General features: G+C 34.2%; 4 protein-coding genes across 4 annotated transcripts; all 4 read left to right on the top strand.

The window, feature by feature from the left end:
• The first annotated feature begins 1,693 nt into the window (after positions 1-1,693).
• Positions 1,694-7,131, top strand: LOC131005302 (uncharacterized). The gene is made up of 6 exons (XM_057932201.1): positions 1,694-2,302; positions 2,678-2,883; positions 3,504-3,783; positions 5,593-5,700; positions 6,320-6,567; positions 6,884-7,131. The coding sequence occupies exons 1-6, from the start codon at positions 2,093-2,095 to the stop codon at positions 6,987-6,989; spliced, it is 1,158 nt and encodes a 385-aa protein (XP_057788184.1). The 5' UTR covers positions 1,694-2,092; the 3' UTR covers positions 6,990-7,131.
• Positions 7,132-7,361: 230 nt separating this feature from the next.
• Positions 7,362-9,890, top strand: LOC131005301 (pentatricopeptide repeat-containing protein At3g12770-like). Its single transcript, XM_057932200.1, has one exon. The coding sequence runs from the start codon at positions 7,752-7,754 to the stop codon at positions 9,609-9,611; it is 1,860 nt and encodes a 619-aa protein (XP_057788183.1). The 5' UTR covers positions 7,362-7,751; the 3' UTR covers positions 9,612-9,890.
• Positions 9,490-10,663, top strand: LOC131005303 (stamen-specific protein FIL1-like). Its single transcript, XM_057932202.1, has 2 exons — positions 9,490-10,361; positions 10,438-10,663. The coding sequence occupies exons 1-2, from the start codon at positions 10,109-10,111 to the stop codon at positions 10,443-10,445; spliced, it is 261 nt and encodes an 86-aa protein (XP_057788185.1). The 5' UTR covers positions 9,490-10,108; the 3' UTR covers positions 10,446-10,663.
• Positions 10,664-18,608: 7,945 nt separating this feature from the next.
• LOC131005300 (pumilio homolog 12-like) lies at positions 18,609-20,853 on the top strand. Its single transcript, XM_057932199.1, has 4 exons — positions 18,609-19,683; positions 19,755-19,917; positions 19,985-20,416; positions 20,480-20,853. The coding sequence occupies exons 1-4, from the start codon at positions 18,761-18,763 to the stop codon at positions 20,594-20,596; spliced, it is 1,635 nt and encodes a 544-aa protein (XP_057788182.1). The 5' UTR covers positions 18,609-18,760; the 3' UTR covers positions 20,597-20,853.
• Positions 20,854-22,167: the final 1,314 nt, after the last annotated feature.

Genomic DNA, 22,167 nt, shown 5'->3' with positions numbered 1-22,167 from the left:
TTGCAGACTCTGAGGCTTCCCGACCCTTTTTCTGTACGATACCATTCTGGAGGTAAATATGCCGGCTTGACAGAGCCACTTGTACCGGAACCGCCTCCTCCTGTTAGGCCTCCTCCTGTGCAGAGGAGTAGCTCACGAGCAGAGCCTGTTCCTGTTAGGCCGCCTCCTGTGCCGAGGAGTAGCTCACGAGCAGAGAAGGCTCGTGGGAAGCAGCCTGTCCGGGCATGTTTTCCAGTACACTTATTATATTTTATTCCATAAAATAAGTGCTAATTTTATTGGGGGGACGAAGTATAACTTTACGATTTATATGGACGAATAAAGTATAATTTTACTAATAATTTTTAATTATGGTCAAACCAAAAAATGACATATCATTGATGTGGCATAATTATATGTACATGATATACAATAGCATTAAACATACGGGCAATCGTATGTAAATATTGAACTTTGACTAAATTATAATTTTACATATCAACTTCAAAATTAACGAAAAAATATAATTGACAATTTCTACTAAACTTTAAATTTAATACTAATTTTACTAACGAGGTCATATTCGAGCCAAATCACATGTCACTAATGCGGCTAATAAAGGTATATATGGGACATAAGTGACATTAAACTTTACTATCGCTGATGGTTTCCATTATTCAATTATCTTTTTCTCCCTCCAATTTAATTGAATTATTCTTTCTCACCTTTGTAATTGAGTATGAGTCAGTGAAGAAAAATTCAAATTATTCAAATTGAGATTTTGGGGTTTTTTGTGAGACTATATCGTTTGGTTGGTGTGAAGTCGAGAATTTAAAATCTGAGAAATTTTTGTATCATCGTCTGAAATTTTACCTTCATTCAATTAGTTATATGTAATTTTACTCGAAAATGACGACATTTTGATAAGTAAAAACCATTTTATTCGTGAACCTACTTTGCCATCTCAGATATTTAAGTGGACATGTCAACATTAAAATGGATATAATTCCAACTAGTTAACAATTTTAGTTGAGAACTATCACATTTTGATAAGTAAACTAATTTCTTCCATATTATTATTGGTATTAGAAAAGTACTAAATAAGGGTATAATAAGAAGAATATAAATAATTTACTTTAAAATTTTTAAACAGATCATTTATTAGGGAACAAGAAAAAAAAGTTTAATAGGACAAAATAAACTGAGGGAGTATTGAATAACTTAGGCTTAATTGCCTATAAATACACAAATTGTATCTAAAATTTGGTTTTTAACCAAACTTATTTTTTTGATCAAGAAATATATAAAACTTTTAGTATTTGTTTGAATTTTACATGAGCTAAAAGTTTGCTAGTTAATACTCCGATGGAATTTTTTGATGTAATTTTTTTAATGATACTTATATTATTGTGTTTTGATCACCGAAAATGGTTGAAAAATGATATGAAAGCTGATGTCATGAAATCTTCCTTTTTATTTTTTTCCGACCACTTCAAGCGACCAAAACCCAACAATTTAAGTATCATTAGAAAAATAATCGTTAAGAACTTTTCGACGATATCTTCAGATTTTATACTCCAAAAAATTATGTATTTTTTAATTAAAAAAATAAATTTAATTAAAAATCAAAATTTGAATATAATTTATATATTTATAGGCAATTAATCATACCTTGAAATTAAAAGGAATAATGTTAGAAGTGTAGGGTCACAAAACTTGAAAATTAATGAAGTTACATGGGGAAAGCAATGGAGAGTTTGACTACGAGTTGTTAGTCGGCCCATTGGGCCCGACAGGAGCAAGACCAGCAAGTAGCGGAGTAGTCCACGTAAGGCCTACACGAGCCCAATTATGGCACATGTGCGGTGCGGCCGACGTGGCTCAACCTCAATCCCGCCGCGGCGGTGGCGCCACCGCACATGCCCTGCCCGCCCGCCACTTTCCTCTCAGCCCCACCACCTGCTCGACGTTTTGACTCTACCACGTTGTTTCGTGCCTTCTGTCGCTGTTTTGTCTCGTCTTTGTCTTCTAGCGGAGATTAATATAAAACTGTGGCTTGCAGCTGAGAGGGCCCATCGGGGTGAGAGAGAAACGTGGTGGTGATTGGTTGTTCATGGCAACCTTAGCCTCCTTTCTCTCCTGTTCTCCTCCCTCCCTTTCCTTGCGCTGCCGTGTTCCGCCGTCTTCCGTGTCTTTTCTAGGTTTTAGCCACGCCACAAAATTTGGCAATCTCCGACGTATAGGAATCCAGGTTTTTGCTTCTTCAGCTTCTTCGTCATCGTCTGATTGGGTATACGCCGGCGACGAAAATTCGGGTTCAAAGGTAACCCCCCAACTCTGAATTGTTACCATAATTTTTGTTGTATCAATACCTTGAATTTACCTCTTCTATGCTTTGTTAATTTGGAAGATCATAGTCGTAATTTTATACCACAACAACTGAGAATTCTTTACTTGCGAAGTTATAAGTTAATCGGGAACATATATGATTGGCAATAGGCTTTCTCGTTGATGAAAGAGCTTGTAATTAGGGTGTAAATTGAAGCTAATTCTAATTTTTGCAAGGAGCAAACTAGGTTATTACATTGATCTTATACACAAATTATTGAGTGTTCAGGATACTATGTAGTAAGCATGTAAAAAATTTCCTTGCAATGGGAAAATTTGAGACCTAATCAAATGATGTTGTACCTTTCAGAAATCAGCCCTTTTTAATTTAATACGAGACATCGAGCCCTTGGATGTGAGCCTTATTCAGAAGGATGTTTCAAATACCACTATAGATGCTATGAAGAGGACGATATCAGGCATGTTGGGTTTACTGCCTTCTGACCAATTTCAAGTGATGATTGATGCTTTGTGGGAATCTCTATCCAAGCTGTTGATATCTTCAATGATGACAGGGTATGCCTACTTTTGTTGATATCATATATATCAGCTTATTATCCACAAAATAGAAAACCTTAAAACATATAGATCACTTTAAAATGCATTATGCATACTTAATATTGATGACACATATTTTTGTGGACTATATGATGTTCTGTATACTGCTCTCAGGCACAATGAGGAAAGATGGACCTAGTATCTTGTTTCTTGATGGTCTCTTGTTAAATATGGTATAACAAATCTGATATAGTGCTTTAGTAATTGTTCTTATATAGTTTCCAAGATTCCAAATTCAAAATCATTCATGTTGAATACATTATTCATGAAACTGCTTATTCCTCAACTCTGTGGCCTACTTTAATAAAAACATGAATTCTCGTGTCAAGTAGCAGGCAAGCTATGTGTTTTGAGTAACTAAACCACTCAGCTTGAATACCTTATGTTTGAAAAACACATTTTTCTTAATAAAAATAATTACATTGCCAAGTAGCTGTAACATTATTTATGGATCAGCTTATGTTTCATTTAAGAGCATGCATGGATTGATTTCTGAAACTTCCCTTGCTAAGGTAGCATTGCGTGTTTAGATAGGTGGTGCATGTGATTTTGGCTTAATTATCTCTTGATTTTTGCAGGTACACTCTGAGAAATGCTGAATATATGCTCAGTCTTGAGAGGAATCTTGAGATATATGAAGGAAATAGCTATAACTTGAAAAATGAAGATTCACAACTTGAAGCTGAGGAGGAGCATCTGAACGAAGAGGGGAAGTATGGAAACTTCACCCAAGAGAGATCATCTTCATCTGATGGGTTTGAAGAGTCAACAGGTAACATACCAGGTTTTGGTGAAATGACTCCTGAAGCTCGAAGATACATTTTAATGTTGCATTCCCATTTGTCTTCAGTAAAAAAGGTATGTTCCTAGAAGTTTGCGATATGTAGTGCATGTTCCCTGATTGACCTACCTTCTAGTCAATACTTGCCATCATCTTGGTAACCTAGAAGTTTTGACAATCAGTCCTTTATAATTAACTGGAGAACATAGTGGAGCCTTTGCACCGGATGTTTTATAAAAGTTAGTATGAATTAACAAAGTATATTTTCCAATTCCCATAAGACGTCTAGTCACTTCACAGCTTGATTGCTCTGGCATTGTTTAAGAATAAGTTTGTATCATGTTTGTGTCATACAATCTCAATTTGGAAACCATGTTGTTTATTTTTCTTGATGCATCAGGGGGAGCATAGTTATTAAAGGTGCAAGGTTCAACGAGGCACAAAGGCTCCTGTAGCCTTAAGCACAAGTTGCTTTTCAAATACAAGTCACAAATATAAGGGGGACATAAACTAAGTAATAGTAATAAAATTTGTGAAGATTAGCAACATTTGATTTAATAATAATAATTATAGTGAAGTCGATAAACAAACTTTTTGGCAGCATTTTGATGTAGATCAAACAAAAAGATGCAGGTAGATTTTAAGTGCTATCACAAAAGTAAATAAAAGAAGATGGCGACTCTTATTTTTAGGATGAGTGATTTGGATTGGTTGAAGATCTGTAAGGGAGATGTTACTTTAGGATGATTGATTTTTGAAGATATGGGGATTTATATTAGTGACATTTACTTCAGGGAAGATCATGGCTGATTTGATAATAACTTGGGATGGTGCAAAAGTCATGTTATGGATGATAATGACTGATTTGACAAATACTATAGTATATAAGCAAATTAGTCATGATTGATAATCCATTTCAGGGATAATCATACTGATTTGATAATTAAGGATATAAGAAAATTAGGCATGCTTTGTGTTGGTTTTATGTTATCCACTCTCTATTGTTTAAATGTAATAATAAAGTTATAATGATGCCCCTTAATTACTCAAAACTTAACAGCTAAAGCCTTTTGGGCTTGTTAACTTGCTTATGGGCTCTTTGCCAAGGTTCGTGAAACTTCCGTAAATTGCCAACTTACAAACAAATATATACATTCATATTGCTGCGAACCTAACAGGAAGTCTGGTTTTTAGTTAAGGCCTTACATTTCCAGGTGTTTTTTTCTTCATTGGAAAATGCATTTGTAAACTCTTAAACTTTCACTAATTTCTTCATTGATCCCTAATTCTTTTTTTTGTTTGTTTTAACTATCCCTTTCACATGTTGAATTCTGTTGGCATGCTATCTGTATGTATGTTGTTTTATTGAGCTCTTGAACCTCTTGTTTTGTTCACATTAAACCTCTTTGAATGTCCACGACAGGAACAACGAATATTTTCAGTTTGTAATAACTATTCATTTTGTCTTCTTTTTTTTCCCTTCTTTGGCAGTGGCAGTGACATGAGTAGGGTACATAAAATAAAGAATAGAGGTAGAATACCTTGCCACACCCAGCCACACATGAATACATTTTGGTATAGGTTCTAATGACTAATATGTACATATCTGCATCTCTGTGCATATGTGGTAACTTGGTAGATGGATAGAATCGTGTCATCCTTGCTTCTGGCATTGGAATGTTATTTCCTACATTATGCATTAAGAGACGATCTTATATGTAGTTGAATTCTTTGTTTTATTATCATTGTTTCCACTGTGGTTTGTGATAAAATTGATGGTTTTGGTTTGTTTTGACAATACGCGTTTTGATGCTTTTTTGTTTATTGAAGATTTTGAGGCCTATCCACAGTTTCTGAAATTTTATTTGATATTTCACCATCCTCAGGAGCTCCATGAAGTTAAGAGGAAAAGTGCAGCTCTTCAGATGCAGCAGTTTGTTGGGGAAGAAAAAAATGATTTGTTAGATTATTTAAGATCATTGCAACCTGAGAAGGTGATGAATGCATATACGAACTAACAACTACTAATCATGAATATAGTGCATGTTTTGCTTTAGTTACTTTCAAAGGATAGTGAACTATTTTTTTTTTTTTTTTGACAAAAGGATAGCGAACTAAATTAGATTTCTATTTAGTTATATAATGCAAATCAGCGGTCTTCATAGTTTCAATTTCTCCAGAATGCAGCTTATTCTTAGCGTACCTGGTCCACTGATCTTCTCTTACCTCATTGAAAGCTTATAGTTTATATCACTCTTTTGGACCTTTATATGCTGGCTAGGAGTACATTTGCATGTATATTGTATGCACCAGCATCGAGTGTATGTTGGTCTCGAGTAAAGTTTTAATGTCTTTATCCCTTTTAACTTGAACATGAAATGATCTTATGGAGAGATAAATAGCTTTTAGAGATCTTCTTCTAATGTGAGCTTCAAAATCTTTTACGTTTGATGATGCACATAACATTGTCAAAAGCTACATTTCCCATATTTTAAAGGGAAGAAGAGCTTCATAGAGTAGGATCGTGATTGTTTCCTTCAAGTCTTTCATCACGCTTTTTCTTTTTCCTTCTTTCTTCCATCTTGCTAATGATTAACCTACTTGTATGAACAGGTAGCAGAGCTATCAGAACCAACATCGCCAGAATTGAAAGATACGATGCATTCAGTAGTACATGGTTTGTTGGCTACACTTTCTCCAAAGATGCACTCAAAAGGCCCTGATCTGGGTAACAACAGCAGTATAGGAACCATAGATAGTGAAATTGAAGGAGATCGCATAGACCTTGTCGAGAACACCTCTCTTCAGTTCCAGCCTCTTATCTCATTACCGCGTGATTACCTAGCTCGTTTATTGTTCTGGTAAGCCCATATTTTCTCCCTGTTTTGACTTCCATGAGAAGACATTAAAATCTAAAGGAGATATATATATTGTATGTAGTTTGTTTTCATTTGTTTGCATGAATGTTTGAAGTAGAAGATTGGGAGAGCTTTTGGACACATAATTTCACTCTCCTATCCATTTCTTAAATCAAAACTCGACACATATACATCTTGGGAATTGGAAATAAATATGATGGTTTTAGGACTTATAAGAATGTGGTTTGTTTCAATACATGAATAAGAGATGGTGTTTTAATTGTGGAAAATAACATTTGGAATGTGATGGTGTATTTAGGTGCATGTTGCTGGGACATTACCTCAGGGGCTTAGAATACCGCCTTCAACTTATGGAGCTCCTTTCATTACCAACTCACACTTCCAGTGCCCAACACTTTGCTTAAAGATATCTTTCACTATTTTCTTCATGTTTCTCTCTACATATCATTTATGCGACTCATCTTCTGTATCTAAACCTTCACTGGATTCAACATCTCAACTCTCAAGCGATGAAACTAATAATAATAATAATAATTTCAAAAGTCATGGTTGGGACTTTGTTTTCTTATACAACTTGAGCTATTTGTAACTTCTAAATACAGAATGTTTAACCCCTTCAATTCGCAAGTGACAATAACCACTCTTGTGCATTCATTCTAACCACTCTTGTGCATGCACGGTAAAAATTGAAATTAAACATATTTAAATAATAAATATGAATAAAAAGTTGTAAATATTAATGAAGAGAGAAAATAAAATATTTTATAATTTATTCGTTTTAAATTTATTTTTTATTATTTTTATACCATTGTAAAAATCTTGTCATGAATTTAAATTTAAGAAACATATTGATTTTTTTTTCATGAATCAAGTTTGATGATATTTAGAGATTTTTTTGTTGAAAAAAAGGAAAGGAAAATAGTGAAAATTTTGGTGGGAGAAGAGAGAGGGAAAATGGAGGGAAAAGCTCCCTTATTATTATTATGTAGATTGGATTCTAATTTGATTAACAAATTTACTTAGAATTAAATAAAATCTCAATTAGGGGTATAATTAAATATCAATTAGAAATTAATAAATTTTAATTGAAGATTACAAATTCCTGATTCATTAATAACTAGCGCGTTAGTTTTTGGAGGTTGGAGAGTGATGCAATTGGGAGACTCATGCTTCGCCTCGCGCATCCTCGACTCAGTTGCGGAGTTCCTCTACAGCTGAGTCACTCAGCCTCTTCAAATCAACCATCTCCATCTTCCACAAGCGACCTCTCCCGCCTGCTGCAGGGCCCCGTCCCCCGCGCCCACCTCCTCCAAATCCACGCCCGCGTCTTCCTCCTCAACGCGCACCAGAACCACCTCATCGCCACTCGTCTCATCGGCCGCTACCCCTCAAATTCAGCGCTTAAAGTCTTCCATCATCTACGGAACCCTAACATTTTCCCCTTCAATGCCATCATCAGAGTGTTAGCTGAGGAGGGCCTTTCCTCGAACGCTTTCCTTATTTATAAACAACTGAAATTCCGCCAAATTTCGCCCAATGATTTGACATTTTCTTTTCTTTTCAAGGCGTGTTCGAGAGGCGGCATCGGTGGGGATTGCGTTAAGCTAGTGCATTCTGATCTCCTCAAATATGGCTTCATCTCTGACCCTTTAGTTTGCAACGGACTGCTGATGGTTTACGCCAAAGCAGTCAAGGATTTAAGCTCTGCTCGCAAAGTGTTCGATAAAATGCCTGATAGGAATTTGGTCTCTTGTTGGACTTCTTTGATTTCTGGGTATGCTAGGATTGGTTTCACTGGTGATGCCTTGGAGCTTTTTGTGATAATGCTGAAGGAGAATTTGTGCCCCGAAAGCGACACTATGGTTAATGTTTTCTCTGCATGTTCGAGCCTAACTGCTCGTGAAGCTGAGGAATGGGTGAATATATTGACACAGTTTGTAAAGAATGCGGCTTGCAATGATTCAGCTTGCGATTATGTGAATACTGTGCTCATTTATTTGTATGGTAAATGTAGGGATGTGGAAAATAGTAGGAAATCATTTGATAAGATATCTGATAATGGGAAAAAGAGTGTTCTTTGCTGGAATTCTATCCTAGGCGCTTATGTTCAAAACGACTGCGCTTTGGAGGCTTTGGACGTTTTCAAATCGATGATGGAGGAGTATAACTGTCGTCCAAACCACGTAACCATGGTTAGTGTGCTCTCTGCTTGTGCTGAGGTTGGGGATTTAGAACTCGGCTCGTGGGTTCACGAATACTTGAGGAGTGGAGGGCAGAAGGGTGTGCTATCATCGAATGTCAATCTTGCCACTGCATTGATTGATATGTATTCAAAATGTGGGGATTTGGATGGGGCGAGGGAGGTTTTTGAGCAGATGAGCAAGAAGGATGTGGTCTCGTTCAACGCCATGATCATAGGCCTCGCTGTCAATGGCAAGGGCGAGGAAGCTCTGACACTTCACTCCAAGATGCAAGAGCTTCATTTGCATCCCGATTCTGGGACTCTACTCGGTGTGTTATGCGCGTGCAGTCACTCTGGTCTGTTGGATGAAGGGCGTGAGATTTTCAAAGGGATGATTAGCCCTAGATTGGAGCACTATGCTTGCTATGTGGATCTCTTGGCTCGGTCTGATTTGATTGATGAGGCGCTTGGTGTGGTCGCCTCTATGCCTTTCGAGCCTAACAACTTTGTGTGGGGTGCTCTGCTTGCTGGCTGTGTGCTCCACAATAGGTTGGAACTGGTTGAGGCTCTCTCCACCAATCTTGTTAAGGTTGATCCCAAGAATTCTGCTGGTTATGTTATGCTTTCGAACTCGTTTGCTGCAGATTCTCAGTGGCGTGATGTGATGAAAATGAGAGGGGTTATGAGGGAGAAGGGGGTTGCCAAGCAACCGGGGTGTAGTTGGATCAAGATTGGTGGTGTTGTGCATGAGTTTGTCGCGGGATCTGCATTGTCTCAGCAGTTTCAAAGTGTTCATCGTGTATTGGAGTCATTGTTGAAAGAAATGCGGCTCTTAGGTTCCTAGTGTTTGGTTTTCCTATTTGGGAAAGCTCGTGGTTGAAAGAAAGGGGAAGTCTTGTGACAGACTGTCTGGGAACTGGCGATGTGAGATAGGCTTCCTAAACTTGAAGCATGCTTTAATATCGATTACTTGGTTGGAGCAGTGAAGCATTCTTGCTGTCTTAGAAATATAAATTCAAAAGTTTGCAGCTCCGTCAATGTACATTCATTGTTGAGCAAGTTTGATTGCTGGATTGTTGGCCCATTCTGAATACTGAATAAGCTCACATATTTTCTTGTGAAATGTTTGGCTAATTCTCACTTCTTTCACACACACGCGCATTCTATTTTCCAATATATTAACCATTTTCTTAAATATATGACATGTGAAGGCACATATAATGTGATGATTAGGTTGGTCATGCAAAGCAAGAGAGGCTAGCTGGCTTGTCTCTCCCTATAAATATAGATGATATTGAAGGTAGAAATAGAAATACAAGTAGATATACAGAATAGGTGGCAATGAAGTGTGCTATTTTGGGTGTGATATTGGTGCTTGCAGTGGTGGGTGGAAGCTGGGCACAAGACACATGCTCTTCTTCTTTGTCAAGCCTGAATGTGTGCACGCCGTTTGTGGTGCCTGGTGCCACTGCGGCCAACCCCAACGCCGACTGCTGTGGGGCCCTTCAGGCCGTCAACCACGACTGCTTGTGCAGCACTCTCCGCATCGCCTCTCGTATCCCTGCGCAGTGCAACCTCCCTCCCCTCTCTTGCCGTATGCGTACTCTTTAATCTTAACATCTCTTCTTTTCTCACTCTCTTTATTAACTCGGATTTTTTTTCTCATGCAGCCAACTGAGCTTGGAATCTCGATCATCGCCAACAATGCAACAAACTTGGGACTCATTTTCCTTTTTTCCTTTTCTCTTTTTAATTATGTGTGTGTGTGAGTGTCTGCTCTGCTGAAGCCTTTGAGCAATTAGCTCAAGAAAGAGCAAACGACTGTCATTAAATAACCAACAAAGATGGTTTCCTTTTGCTAGGAATAAAACTATTTTGACTTCCTCATCTTATCTATTCTACGTGTCTCTTAAATTTCGCCATTTCAAAATTTCTTAATTCTCATTTATTTCAATCAATTAATGAAGACGTTACGAAAGCATAAATCAATTAACTAATTAATATATATACACACATATATATATATATATATATATATTGTTTATAAATATTTACCTATAATTCTAATTGTGAAGTGATGTCAGTTAATAATTTGTCTGTGTTAATTGTAATAGAAATAGTAAATATTAAAATATAGTAAATTCATGAAAGTAAAAATAATAATTATTAATTATATTATATAGGGGTATATATATATATATATAGGCCAAGGTTCAATGAAGAAGGCCTAAATGTAAGAAAGAAGAGAGAAGTAATCTCATCCATTGATCTTATCTAATCTAACGGACATGATTTGTTCATGCCATGTCCGTTAGATTAGATAAGATCAACGGATGAGATTACTTCTCTCTTCTTTCTTACATTTAGGCATTTTTCATTGAACCTAACCCTATATATATATATATATATATATATATATATATATATATATATATATATATATATATGTGTGTGTGTGTGTGTGTGTTTATTGTGGTGCTAATAAACTCATGAGAATCGGAAAAAAAATTATTGGGTTTGTGGAAAGATATGAGTAGTAAAACCACCTTTTGATTGAGTTTGGACATATATGAGTACATAAATTTTTAAAGATATTCAATTATTAATGGACATGCATATGTTGATTTCTTTTTAATATTTTATTATTTGTAGTATCATAAACTTTGTAATGTTTAATTATATTGGGACAAATAATTAATTATATTATATTTATAAATTTTAAATATGTTCGATTATTGAGATTTGGATGGGTACGAGTATACACGTTTTAGATAGGTCTAAACATTTATCGACATGCTTGTATGAAATTTCTCTATTTTTTATATTTTTTGTTATTTAAAATATTTATGTGATGTTCGGATGTATATCGAGACAGATAACCATTATCACAACACTTTATAATGAAAATTTTAATTATAAATTATTATATTAATTCAATTCATAAACTACTAAACTAATTCAACTTATTAATGAAAATTTTAATTATTACTCTCTCCGTCTCATTACTTTTGGGCACGAAGATTGTAAAATGTATAATTAGTAGATAAAAGTGAGTGGATGAAGAGAGAAAAATAAATTGAAATTTGTAAAAGTAGGTATTGAGAGAGAGAGAGAGAGAGAGTAGGTGATGGGTCCATTAGTTAATGAGTTTTTAATTATTTGCCAAAGAAAGAATGAGACATTTGTAATCGGACATCCCATTATGAAAATTAGGACATTTGTAATAGGACGAATGAAGTATTAATTAAGTTGTTACAATTTTGCTAGAGAGCTGACAATTGAAATTATGTTGTAAATATATCTTTACACTTAATGATGTTATCTCAAGCCACCTATGGTCTTTCAATCTCCATATAATTCTTAGAATCGAGTTATGACTTATCAAGCTCCAAATAAGTAATGCTCCTAAGTCAATTACGACCATTCAAGGTCCAGACGATATTAAGCTCGACCCAACTGTCAATTTTAATTTTACTCACTCGAGATAATATGAACAACAAATGTGGCACATTAATCATCCATCATATCTTACGTCAAATTTATATATTTTATTCTTCTTATTTTTCTAACATCTACAATGCCACATTGACTTTGTATAAAACTTTATCAAATGAAAATCGATATAACAAGATATTTTTATATCCCAACTAATATTTAATTAACGAAAGGGATTGAGATTAATATAATTTGAAATGCATCATCAGTTTAATTCGATCGAATTAAATTAATTTAAAAAATAATTTATATAATAACTATTTCATCATAAAAATAATTTAGAACGATTATAAATTATGATGTAAAGTAATAGCCGTCGAATTTTGCGGGTTACACTCTAGTTAACATTAATGGAAATCTTCGATATGTTTCAATAATTGTATCTACTCCTTAAAGATAGATTGTTCGTATCTTGAACATAGAAATTTCTCACAATCTTTATTGATTTACTGCTGAAAGATAGATTGTTTGTTTCTAGAAGCTAAATTTTTTTCACAATCTAAGCCACCGAATTTGACACTACAAGAAAACGCGGCTCAAACGACCGAAAATTCGGTCGTTAAACTCGAAAATTCGATCGTTAAAGGCTTAACGACCGAAAACTGTGGTCGCCATTTTGTTCTTTACATATATTACCTGACATGCTTATATTTTGATTTACATACATATCCAGAAAAATAAGTGTCTCGAATGTCGTAGAGATCATCGACAGCCTTTGACGCCTTCGTAAACAGATTCGGCAACTTCCTTTGCCTCACTGCTCATATTGTTTGTTTTCACCCTTTTGATCGTGTTTGCTTTCCTGTTTCTGTTTTTTTGTTTCCTCCCTTCTGTTGAACTCTTGAGCATTGTTTTATTGAAGTTCTATTTTGCCTCATAAAAATAAAAATTAGTGAAGTCTGTGGTGGTGGTCGGCGGCCGGCGATTCCGCCAGAGAAGAAGAGAGTTAATTGCTCATGAGATAGAGCTAAAATAATTTAAAACTTACACTAAACTCCTTAATCTAATTCTCCTAAATTTTCGTGTCCAAATAAAATGTATCTTCATTATTGGAACGTAGGATGTAATATATATTCAAAACATAAAGTCTTCACGTTTTTAAAACTTATTAACAATTTTTTTTTTACTTTTGGGGGAGGGGGAGGGGAGCGGTGGGGTTTGATCCCCTGGACCTCATTGTTCGTAGACAAGATTAATTGATTAACTTAAATATGAAAATCATTTAAATAAATTATATATATACATATATATACACACACACATAAAGTTATATACATTAATAACGATTAATTTTATCTAAATCAAGTTTTAGGGAGAGTAATTAATTTAGTTTTGTTATAAATATTAGTTTTGCTCCAGTACACTAAACGATAATAGTTATTTAACCAAATTAGTAAATATTATAAGTAATATATTTTTTTTGAATTAAAGTATAAGTAAATTTCTTAAATAAAGATATTTTCATAATTAAAAGATAAAATTCATTAGTTTTTTAACTTAAAAAAGATAGATCCAATATTATAAGGGTGGTTCAAATAAAGATAAGTTTTTATAATTGTATGTGATTAAAATCAATGAGCAATATCTCAACAACATATTTTTATCAACGATCATTATTAGTTAGTTAAAATGTTGATCAAAATATCCATATATTTTTCCTCAAAAAAATTACTATCTTTTATATTTTATTATAAACTATTTATTTCTTAGTATCCGTGCCCAAAACTTACCGCTTATTGAATTGAGACGGAGAAAGTATTAGATATTCATATTAAGTTAATGAACATTCATCAACTATAATATTTTATTTATTATATATTAAAATCAATAAATATGTATATATACTTATTGTATCGAATATATCATTTATATAACCTTTTTTTTAGGCAATAACATAATTTATTACTCCCTCCGTCCCAAAGGAAATGTCCTCCTTCTTTTGGGCACGGTTATTAAGGATGCATAATCTGCCTAATCTAGTAGAAACTGAAATGATGCATAATCTGTCATTGAATCTTATATGCTGCCTAATCTAGTAGAAACTGAAATTTCCTTAATATTCTACTAGATTAGGCAGATTATGCATCCTTAATAACCGTGCCCAAAAGAAGGAGGACATTTCCTTTGGGACGGAGGGAGTATTAATTTTACATAAGTAAATCTTCTTAAGTTTATTACATGTCATTGTAGAAGTTATAACATTCAATTAAACTATTAAAATTAATTTGTTATCATGAGTTAAGTCATTGTAACATTTATTATTAATTGTTGATTCAAAATTACCAGTATATAAGTATGATATGTCATTTATATATATATATATTTATATATATATATATATATCATTTTTAGAACTATATATGAAAATAATTGAAAATAAAAGTTACTAATTACGGCAATATGTAATCGTTATTATATATTATATAGATATAGATATATATTACTCCCTTCGTCCCGCGAATCTTGAGTCAATTCTTTTTGGCACGGAAATTAAGAAAATGGTATTTAGTGTGTTAAGTGTAGTAGGTGAAAAAGTGAAAGGTGAATAAAGGATAATTTTTTTGCCGCACAAGAAAATGACTCAAGATTCGTGGGACGGCCGAAAAAGAAAAGTGACTCAAGATTTGTGGGACGGAGGGAGTATATTGGATTGATTAATCTTAAATATTCAAAATTTATTTTATACTTGTTGACTAAATAAATAAATATGTTAAAAGTTCACAATTGATCATGAATTTTATCTAGATTAATATTCTGATATTTTATTTATATGTTTATTAAATAATTTTATACATTTATTGACCATTTTACGATCATTTAGGATAAAGATATGTTATTACATACTTCATCCGTCCCATTGATCTTGTTTTGTTTCTATATTTGGTAATGATTTTATGCTACAAACAATATGGTCTCACACATTTACACACTTTTACTATACTAATTATACTCTCCTTAATAATCTTGCCCAAAAAAATGGGGCAAGTCTAATGAGACGGATGAAGTATTAAATTAAAAAAAAAGTTATCGCAAAAATACACCAACATTGGACATATTCTGATTTTTTACACGAACTTTAAAAAGTGTGAAAAAGGGTTATTGATCGTACATTTTATCACTTCTTAAAATTAGTGTTAAAACTAAAATTGGTCCAAAATCGGTAAGGGTGAGCAAAGTATTCGAAATCCGAATATTTGATTCAAACCAAACTTTGGTTAGGATTTTTCAGATTTTCGGATTGCATCAGATTGACACTTATAATATCTGAAAGAGTCTGAAATCCAGATTTTATTTTTAATATAAATAATATTATAATATTATACATAAATATATATAGTCATTAGCTTTTAAATAGTTAATAGGAGTATTACTAAATTCTAACCATATACTCTCATCTTAGTTGATTATAATTAATGGCTTGTTAATTAGGATCTTAATTTGATTGTAATTATTAAAATGATTAGGTTGATAACTATTTTGAATTTTTTTGATTTTTTTTATTTTTGGATTTCAGTCTTTTTTTCACATTTCAAAATTTTCGGATCGGATTTTATTCGAAATTTTTTGAATTATCATATTCGGATTTTCGAATAATATGGTTAGGATCGGATTGAATTTCAGGGGAAAAAAATTCACATTTCAAAAAATTTGATCCCAAATTCGAATGTTCACCCCTAAAAATTGGTGTATTTATGCACCAATAACCCATTATATAATGTGGTTAATTGCCCATAAAATACTGAACTTTTGTCCAATTCTGATTTTGCACAAAAACTTTGAACTGTAGCGTGAAAATTACTAAACTTTAGATTTTATCTGTTTTTGCTACTAATCCAAATTCCGGTCAAATATCAAGCTAATATGATGTGCCAATATTTGACGTGACGTATTTATTGTTAATTTTTTATTAATAAAAAAAGAACACAAAGCAAATAACCAAAATTGTCAATTATCAAATCAAATAATACTTCCTCCGTTCCGTCCCGCTATTCAAGTCCCATTTCTTTTCGGCACGGAGATTAAGGAGAAGCAAATTAGATGATTTAAGAGTGTGGTCAACATGATTTAGTTTGTGTTTAAGGAATAACTAATTATTTCTAATTTATCATTATTAAAAGACTTAATTTTTTAAATTTATTTTTGTATAATGTGTAATTTTATTTATATTAATATAATGTGTGAGTGAAATTTTTACCTACCTAAATTCGAAATTAATGGGCATAAGTTGACAAATTGAAACCAAAGGCGACGAAATAGAAAGCGAGAGAGAGAGAGAGCTTCGGATTTTGACGGAGTTAAATCACAGGGATTCAGATGGGTGAGCAATTGAAGGTGAGAGACGAATGCAGAGGAGCGGCGACTGAAACCCAAGAAAGTCGACGGCGGAGCGTCGGAGAATCGGAGAGGCAGAGCGCCGATCGCGATTCGAGAGAGAGAGAGTAGTTTTAGGGTTTCTATATGCGACGGACTCAAATGGAGAGAAAATAGGAGAAAATTAAATGGGGGGTTGAAGTCCGGTAGGTGAGAGTTTAATTAATGTTAAGCATCCCCTTATTATTTCCTTTTTAGGAAACGAACATTATCGGTGGGACAATCCAAAAAGAAAAACATGACTTGAATAGCGGGACGGAGGAAGTACTCCCTCCGTCCCCAAAATAAGTTCCTCTTTGGGGACGGCACGGGTTTTAAGGAAAATGGTAAAGTGTATTGATAGTGGAGAAAAATATGTTATAATTAGTATTGAGAGTGGTGAAAAAGTGGTATAATTAGTATTGGGAGTGGTGAAAAGTGAAAAGTAAGAATAAATAAAGTATTATTAGTGGTGGGGTAGTTGTCCAAAAATAGAAAGAAAGAAAGAGGAACTTATTTGGGGGACGTCCCAAAATGGAAAAAGAGGAACTTATTTCAGGGACGGAGGGAGTAGTATTTTTTTAATTCTCAAGTTTAAATCATTTTTTTTCTAATTCACTATTACACAACTGATTACTCCAATATATAAAATAGAAGTCATTCAAATAGTATAAATATATATAGTTTATAAAAAAAATTAATTTTTAGATAATGAAAATTAATAAACGTTACTTCCTCCGTCCACAAAAGAACTTTCTATCTTTCCTTTTTGGGACGTCCACAAAAGAACTTCCTAGGACTATACTCCACCACTTATAATCCTCTTACTTTTCACTTTTCACAACTCTCAATATTAATTATAACAACTTTTCACCACTCCCAATACACTCAACTACCTTTTATCCACTCTCAATACACTCAACAATATTTTTTCTTAAAATCCGTGCCACTCCCTCCTAGGAAGTTCTTTCATGGACGGAGGGAGTATTATTTAGCTAAATAATTTTTTTTATATATTAAGTTATTGATAATTAAAATATTTTTTGGCTGACACACCTAAATTCGAAGAATCCCCTTACTATTATTGAATTTATTCAATTAATTAATTCAACTAAAAAATACTATTATTTGATTTGATATATTAGATTATTGACAATTTGAGTTATTTACTTTGTGTTTTTTTTATTGTTATGAAATTAAATAAAAAAAATATTATTTTGCCAACCAATTGTCACGCAAGAATAAATACGCCACGTCAAAATTGGCACACCATATTATATATTTTAGCTTGGTATTTGGCTGGAATTTGGATTAGTAGCAAAATCAAATAAAATCAAAAGTTTAGTAATTATCATGGTACAATTCAAAGTTTATGTGCAAAATCAGAATTGGATTAAAGTTCAGTATTTTATGGGCAATCATCCCTATATAATGTGATTTGTCCACATCAATATTTCAGCATGTCAAATTAGCTTTATTTGTTCGGAAATAGAGTTCGTGTTAAAATTACTACAATTAATAAATTGATGTATTTTTTAACACATTTTTTAAGATTCGTGTTAAAAATCAAAATTGATCCAAAGTTTGTGTTATGCGCCAATAATCCTTAAAAAAACCGTGAAAATGTGATAAATTCTATGAATAAAAAGTTATAACATAAAGATATTTATATGATTTAGAGTAGACCAAATGAACAAATAAATAAAATTAAAAAAAATATTTTCAATAATAGTATGGTGGTTTTGGCGAGAAAATATAACTTAGTATTATTTGTGGGAGTGGTTCTCCGTATAGATATAATAAAGATATACAATGTGATTCGTTTTAAATTAAGATGAGATATTATGAAGGCTCCAAAGATATAGGAATAACCGAATAAATCAAATCAATAGGGGATATGCATGGGATCGGATGGCACAGACGATTACAGCCTCGGCAACTAAAAGAAATAAAACCCTAATGATCGTTGCTAATTTGCTGCAAACATATCGGGGGTTTTTATCTCTCTCTTTAGAATCAATCTCTTGAGAAGCATACAGCCGCCATCATGATATAATCTACCCTTCAAATTCCTTTTCGCTAAAAAACCCTCTGCACACTTAAATTAAAACCAAGAATTTCCTCTCTAGGTTCATCGGTTACAATACCATGGATCGCCGTGACGGTGTTGAGTTGTTCAGAAATTTCGCAGCTTTTCAAGAATTCTCTATGACTGGAAACCACCACCACCCCGATGCCACCGGAAACCACCACCACGCAGCGTTTTTCGCTGCCGCCGCCGCCAACCACTATCTCCAATCCGACCAGCCCAATTCCAATTCCCAATTCTGGGCCGCCGGAAACCAGCTACCCGCCGCCGCCGCCGGTTTCGTCAATCACCAGCAGCACAACAACGATTTTCTTACCGCCGGCAACCATCTGAACATGAACGGCACGGGCGTCCACATCAGCCCTCGCTACGCCGACGACCAAGCGCTGCTGGAATCCGAATTTGCGAGGCTCAGCGTCATGCCGACCGTCCGGCCTTCGGCATTAATTACGGCACCGCAGCCTAATTACAACGGCGGCCGGAACTACTCGATGTTGAACGACAACAACAACGGGAGAAACATTATTGACATGCGGCAGATGAGGATCCAATCGGCGGCGAGAGGATTGTACATGAATTCCGATTTCGACGACAATCTGTACAATTCTTGGAGGGATAATACGAATTTGAACGGGTATAATCATAATAATAGTCAATTCCGAAATTCATATGAATTGGGGATGGGCCGAGGTCGAAGCTTGACGTCGTTGAAGGATTTGAGGGGGAAGATCTTCTCAGTGGCGACGGATCAGAACGGATGCAGATTCCTGCAGAGTAAGTTCGAGGAGGGGAAGCCGGAGGAGATTCAGATGATATTTATGGAGGTGAAGGATCATATATGCGAATTGATGGTGGATCAATTTGGGAATTATCTGGTGCAGAAATTCCTGGCCGCCTGCAATCAAGAGCAGATGACACACTTGCTCATGGCGGTCATCAATGACGAGCACAGATTCATGGATATCTGCGTTGATACGCACGGGTATGTATGTATGTATATATATGATGATGATCAACATTTTGAATTTTAAAATTAATGTTGTATATATGCAGAAGTAGATCTGTGCAGAGATTGCTTGAGTTTCTGACGACGGCGGAGCAAAGGTCTCGTCTGATATCAGTTCTGAGGCGTATAACTCTTCCACTCACCAAGAGCATGAACGGCCATCATGTCATTCAGTATTTCTTGAAATTCTATTCTGTTGAAGATAAAAAGGTAACCCTAAACCTAATGAGTGGACTGTGTTTTCACTTATACTTGCTAATTAGGGTTTGTTTATCAGCATATACTGAACGTGGTAGCGGATCACTGCATGGAGATTGCGACGGACAAAAGCGGATGCTGCGTTCTCCAACAATGCGTGGAGCACGCGGTGGGGGAGCCGCGCGACCGCCTGATATCTGAGATCACCTCCAACGCCCTCATGCTGTCGGAGCATCCGTACGGCAACTACGTGGTTCAGTACATTCTGGGACTGAGAATGGCGCACGCCACAGGCAACATCATCGCCCAGCTATCTGGCAACATCGTGTCCTTGTCCATGAGCAAATACGGATCCAATGTGGTGGAGAAATTCCTCAAGGATCCTGACATCACTCAAGATACCCAAATCATCCCCATCATTGAGGAACTCATCTACAGCCCGCATTTCTTGAGGGTTCTTCAAGATCCCTTCGGCAACTACGTTGCTCAATCTGCCTTTGCAGCCTCTAAGGTAACATATATTTTCTTCAATTCTTTTCTACTCTTACTTAATTATATGAGTTTGAATTTGCAGGGAGGTCTGCGCAGCGCCATGATCAGTCTGATTCAGGCCAATAATCCCAACCTGCATAGCCACCCACATGGAAAGCGTGTGCTTCAGTGTATCAAAGGAAACAAGATTCGTGTATGACAACGTTGTTCTCGTCTCCTCTTTGCTTTCGTGTTGGTGTTGTTGGATACTCTCTCGTCTCCTCTTTGTTTTCGTGTTCGTGTTGTTTGATTAGGCGTTTGTTGTGGTACTTTTGTGGTTGGATTTTGTTGTTGCATTAGTCTTTTGTTGTGGTTTGTGGTTTTTTAGAATAATGCTTTGTTCTTGAGGGGGAGGATGCACGTCTTTGTTATTCACTATGTTTGACTCAATCGACAATTAGTTTTGTTGTGTCATCATTTCTTTTGTTTTATTTGTTTATTTATTATTAGTTAATTAATTATTTAGTCGCTGGGTATATTAATATTTGCTGGTTGCATGAGTCAATCAATATGCATCGCGACAAATGTTTAATATTCTATACAAAGTGTTGTTGATTAGGGTTGGTTATTGAGAAAATCACATCTTATTATAAGAACTTTAAACATAACATTGACATGTATTTTTTTTTTTAAATATGGACCGGTTAAAAGATTTTGTGCAAGAATAATAAAAAATAAGAGACATAGAAATATTTGAATAAATAAACATATAAAAATATATGATACATAACAACAATATTGAAATCTTTTGATAAAACAATATTGATGAATTGTATAATTTCAATTCATGTCAACTTAACCATTTGACCAAACTATTCACTGAATGAGATTCAGTACCACACTTTATGTCTAACTATTCACTGAATGAGATTCAGTACCACACTTTATGTCCCACTTTGTGTCCCACTTTCAATTTTGTTTAATTTCTTATGTATATTTTCTTCAATTTCAATTTTATATGCTTTAGTTTAATTTTGTGATTATAAACTAGGTTTTATTCCATCAATTTAGGGTATATAATTATTTTTTATCATTTAATTTCAGTTTTATTAGCAAATAATAGGTTGATAAATTCAAAGTCATGGTATATTTTTTATAAAAAAATTTAATTTTTTGAAATAAAATTCCAATATAATTCATAGTATTATAATAAATTTTATTTTTATAAAAATATTTTTTAAAATAATAGATATAAGCATGGGACACAGTGACACACATAAAATTGTGGGACACTGGATCTCACCTCACTATTCACAACCTTTTGACAAATGAAATTAATTGTTGGACCTTAACTAGACTATAACATATTGTACTCAATATATATATATATATATATATATATATATATATATATAGGGAGGGGTTCAAATAAGAACCACTAAATAAAATTAGAACGGAGAACCATTTTAAGCCATTCGATCATCAAGATCTACGGTGGATGCATCATCTTGGTGGATGAATGCAGATCCTGGGTTCGAATCCTGAAGGGAGCAAAATTTTTATTATTTTCGGATGCATTAAATTTAATAGCGAATGCATTAATTTATATAGTAGATGCATTGATTTTAATGGTTCTTATGTTCTCACGATAAGTGTGGTTCTCATTATAACCACACCCTATATATATATATATATATATAGTATCTAAGCAATAATCACAATCTAACCTTGAAACATAACTTCTCATTTGAACCTCACTTTATATAGATAAAATGGCTATATAATGATTAA

The sequence above is a fragment of the Salvia miltiorrhiza genome, chromosome 1 (genome assembly GCF_028751815.1).
Source record: "Salvia miltiorrhiza cultivar Shanhuang (shh) chromosome 1, IMPLAD_Smil_shh, whole genome shotgun sequence".
Taxonomy (NCBI): domain Eukaryota; kingdom Viridiplantae; phylum Streptophyta; class Magnoliopsida; order Lamiales; family Lamiaceae; genus Salvia; species Salvia miltiorrhiza.
Note: the sequence above shows the minus strand (reverse complement) of the source record. Positions and strands in the feature narration are given on the sequence as shown.

Bases quoted from the DNA above. Each gene is read 5' to 3' on its own strand.
- LOC131005302 (XM_057932201.1), top strand. From the start codon at position 2,093: ATGGCAACCTTAGCCTCCTTTCTCTCCTGTTCTCCTCCCTCCCTTTCC. The intron at 3,784-5,592 runs GTATGTTCCTAG...CACCATCCTCAG, and splicing joins ATTTGTCTTCAGTAAAAAAG to GAGCTCCATGAAGTTAAGAG. The intron at 5,701-6,319 runs GTGATGAATGCA...TTGTATGAACAG, and splicing joins GATCATTGCAACCTGAGAAG to GTAGCAGAGCTATCAGAACC.
- LOC131005300 (XM_057932199.1), top strand. From the start codon at position 18,761: ATGGATCGCCGTGACGGTGTTGAGTTGTTCAGAAATTTCGCAGCTTTT. The intron at 19,684-19,754 runs GTATGTATGTAT...GTATATATGCAG, and splicing joins ATCTGCGTTGATACGCACGG to AAGTAGATCTGTGCAGAGAT. The intron at 20,417-20,479 runs GTAACATATATT...TTGAATTTGCAG, and splicing joins CTGCCTTTGCAGCCTCTAAG to GGAGGTCTGCGCAGCGCCAT.
- LOC131005301 (XM_057932200.1), top strand. From the start codon at position 7,752: ATGCTTCGCCTCGCGCATCCTCGACTCAGTTGCGGAGTTCCTCTACAG.
- LOC131005303 (XM_057932202.1), top strand. From the start codon at position 10,109: ATGAAGTGTGCTATTTTGGGTGTGATATTGGTGCTTGCAGTGGTGGGT.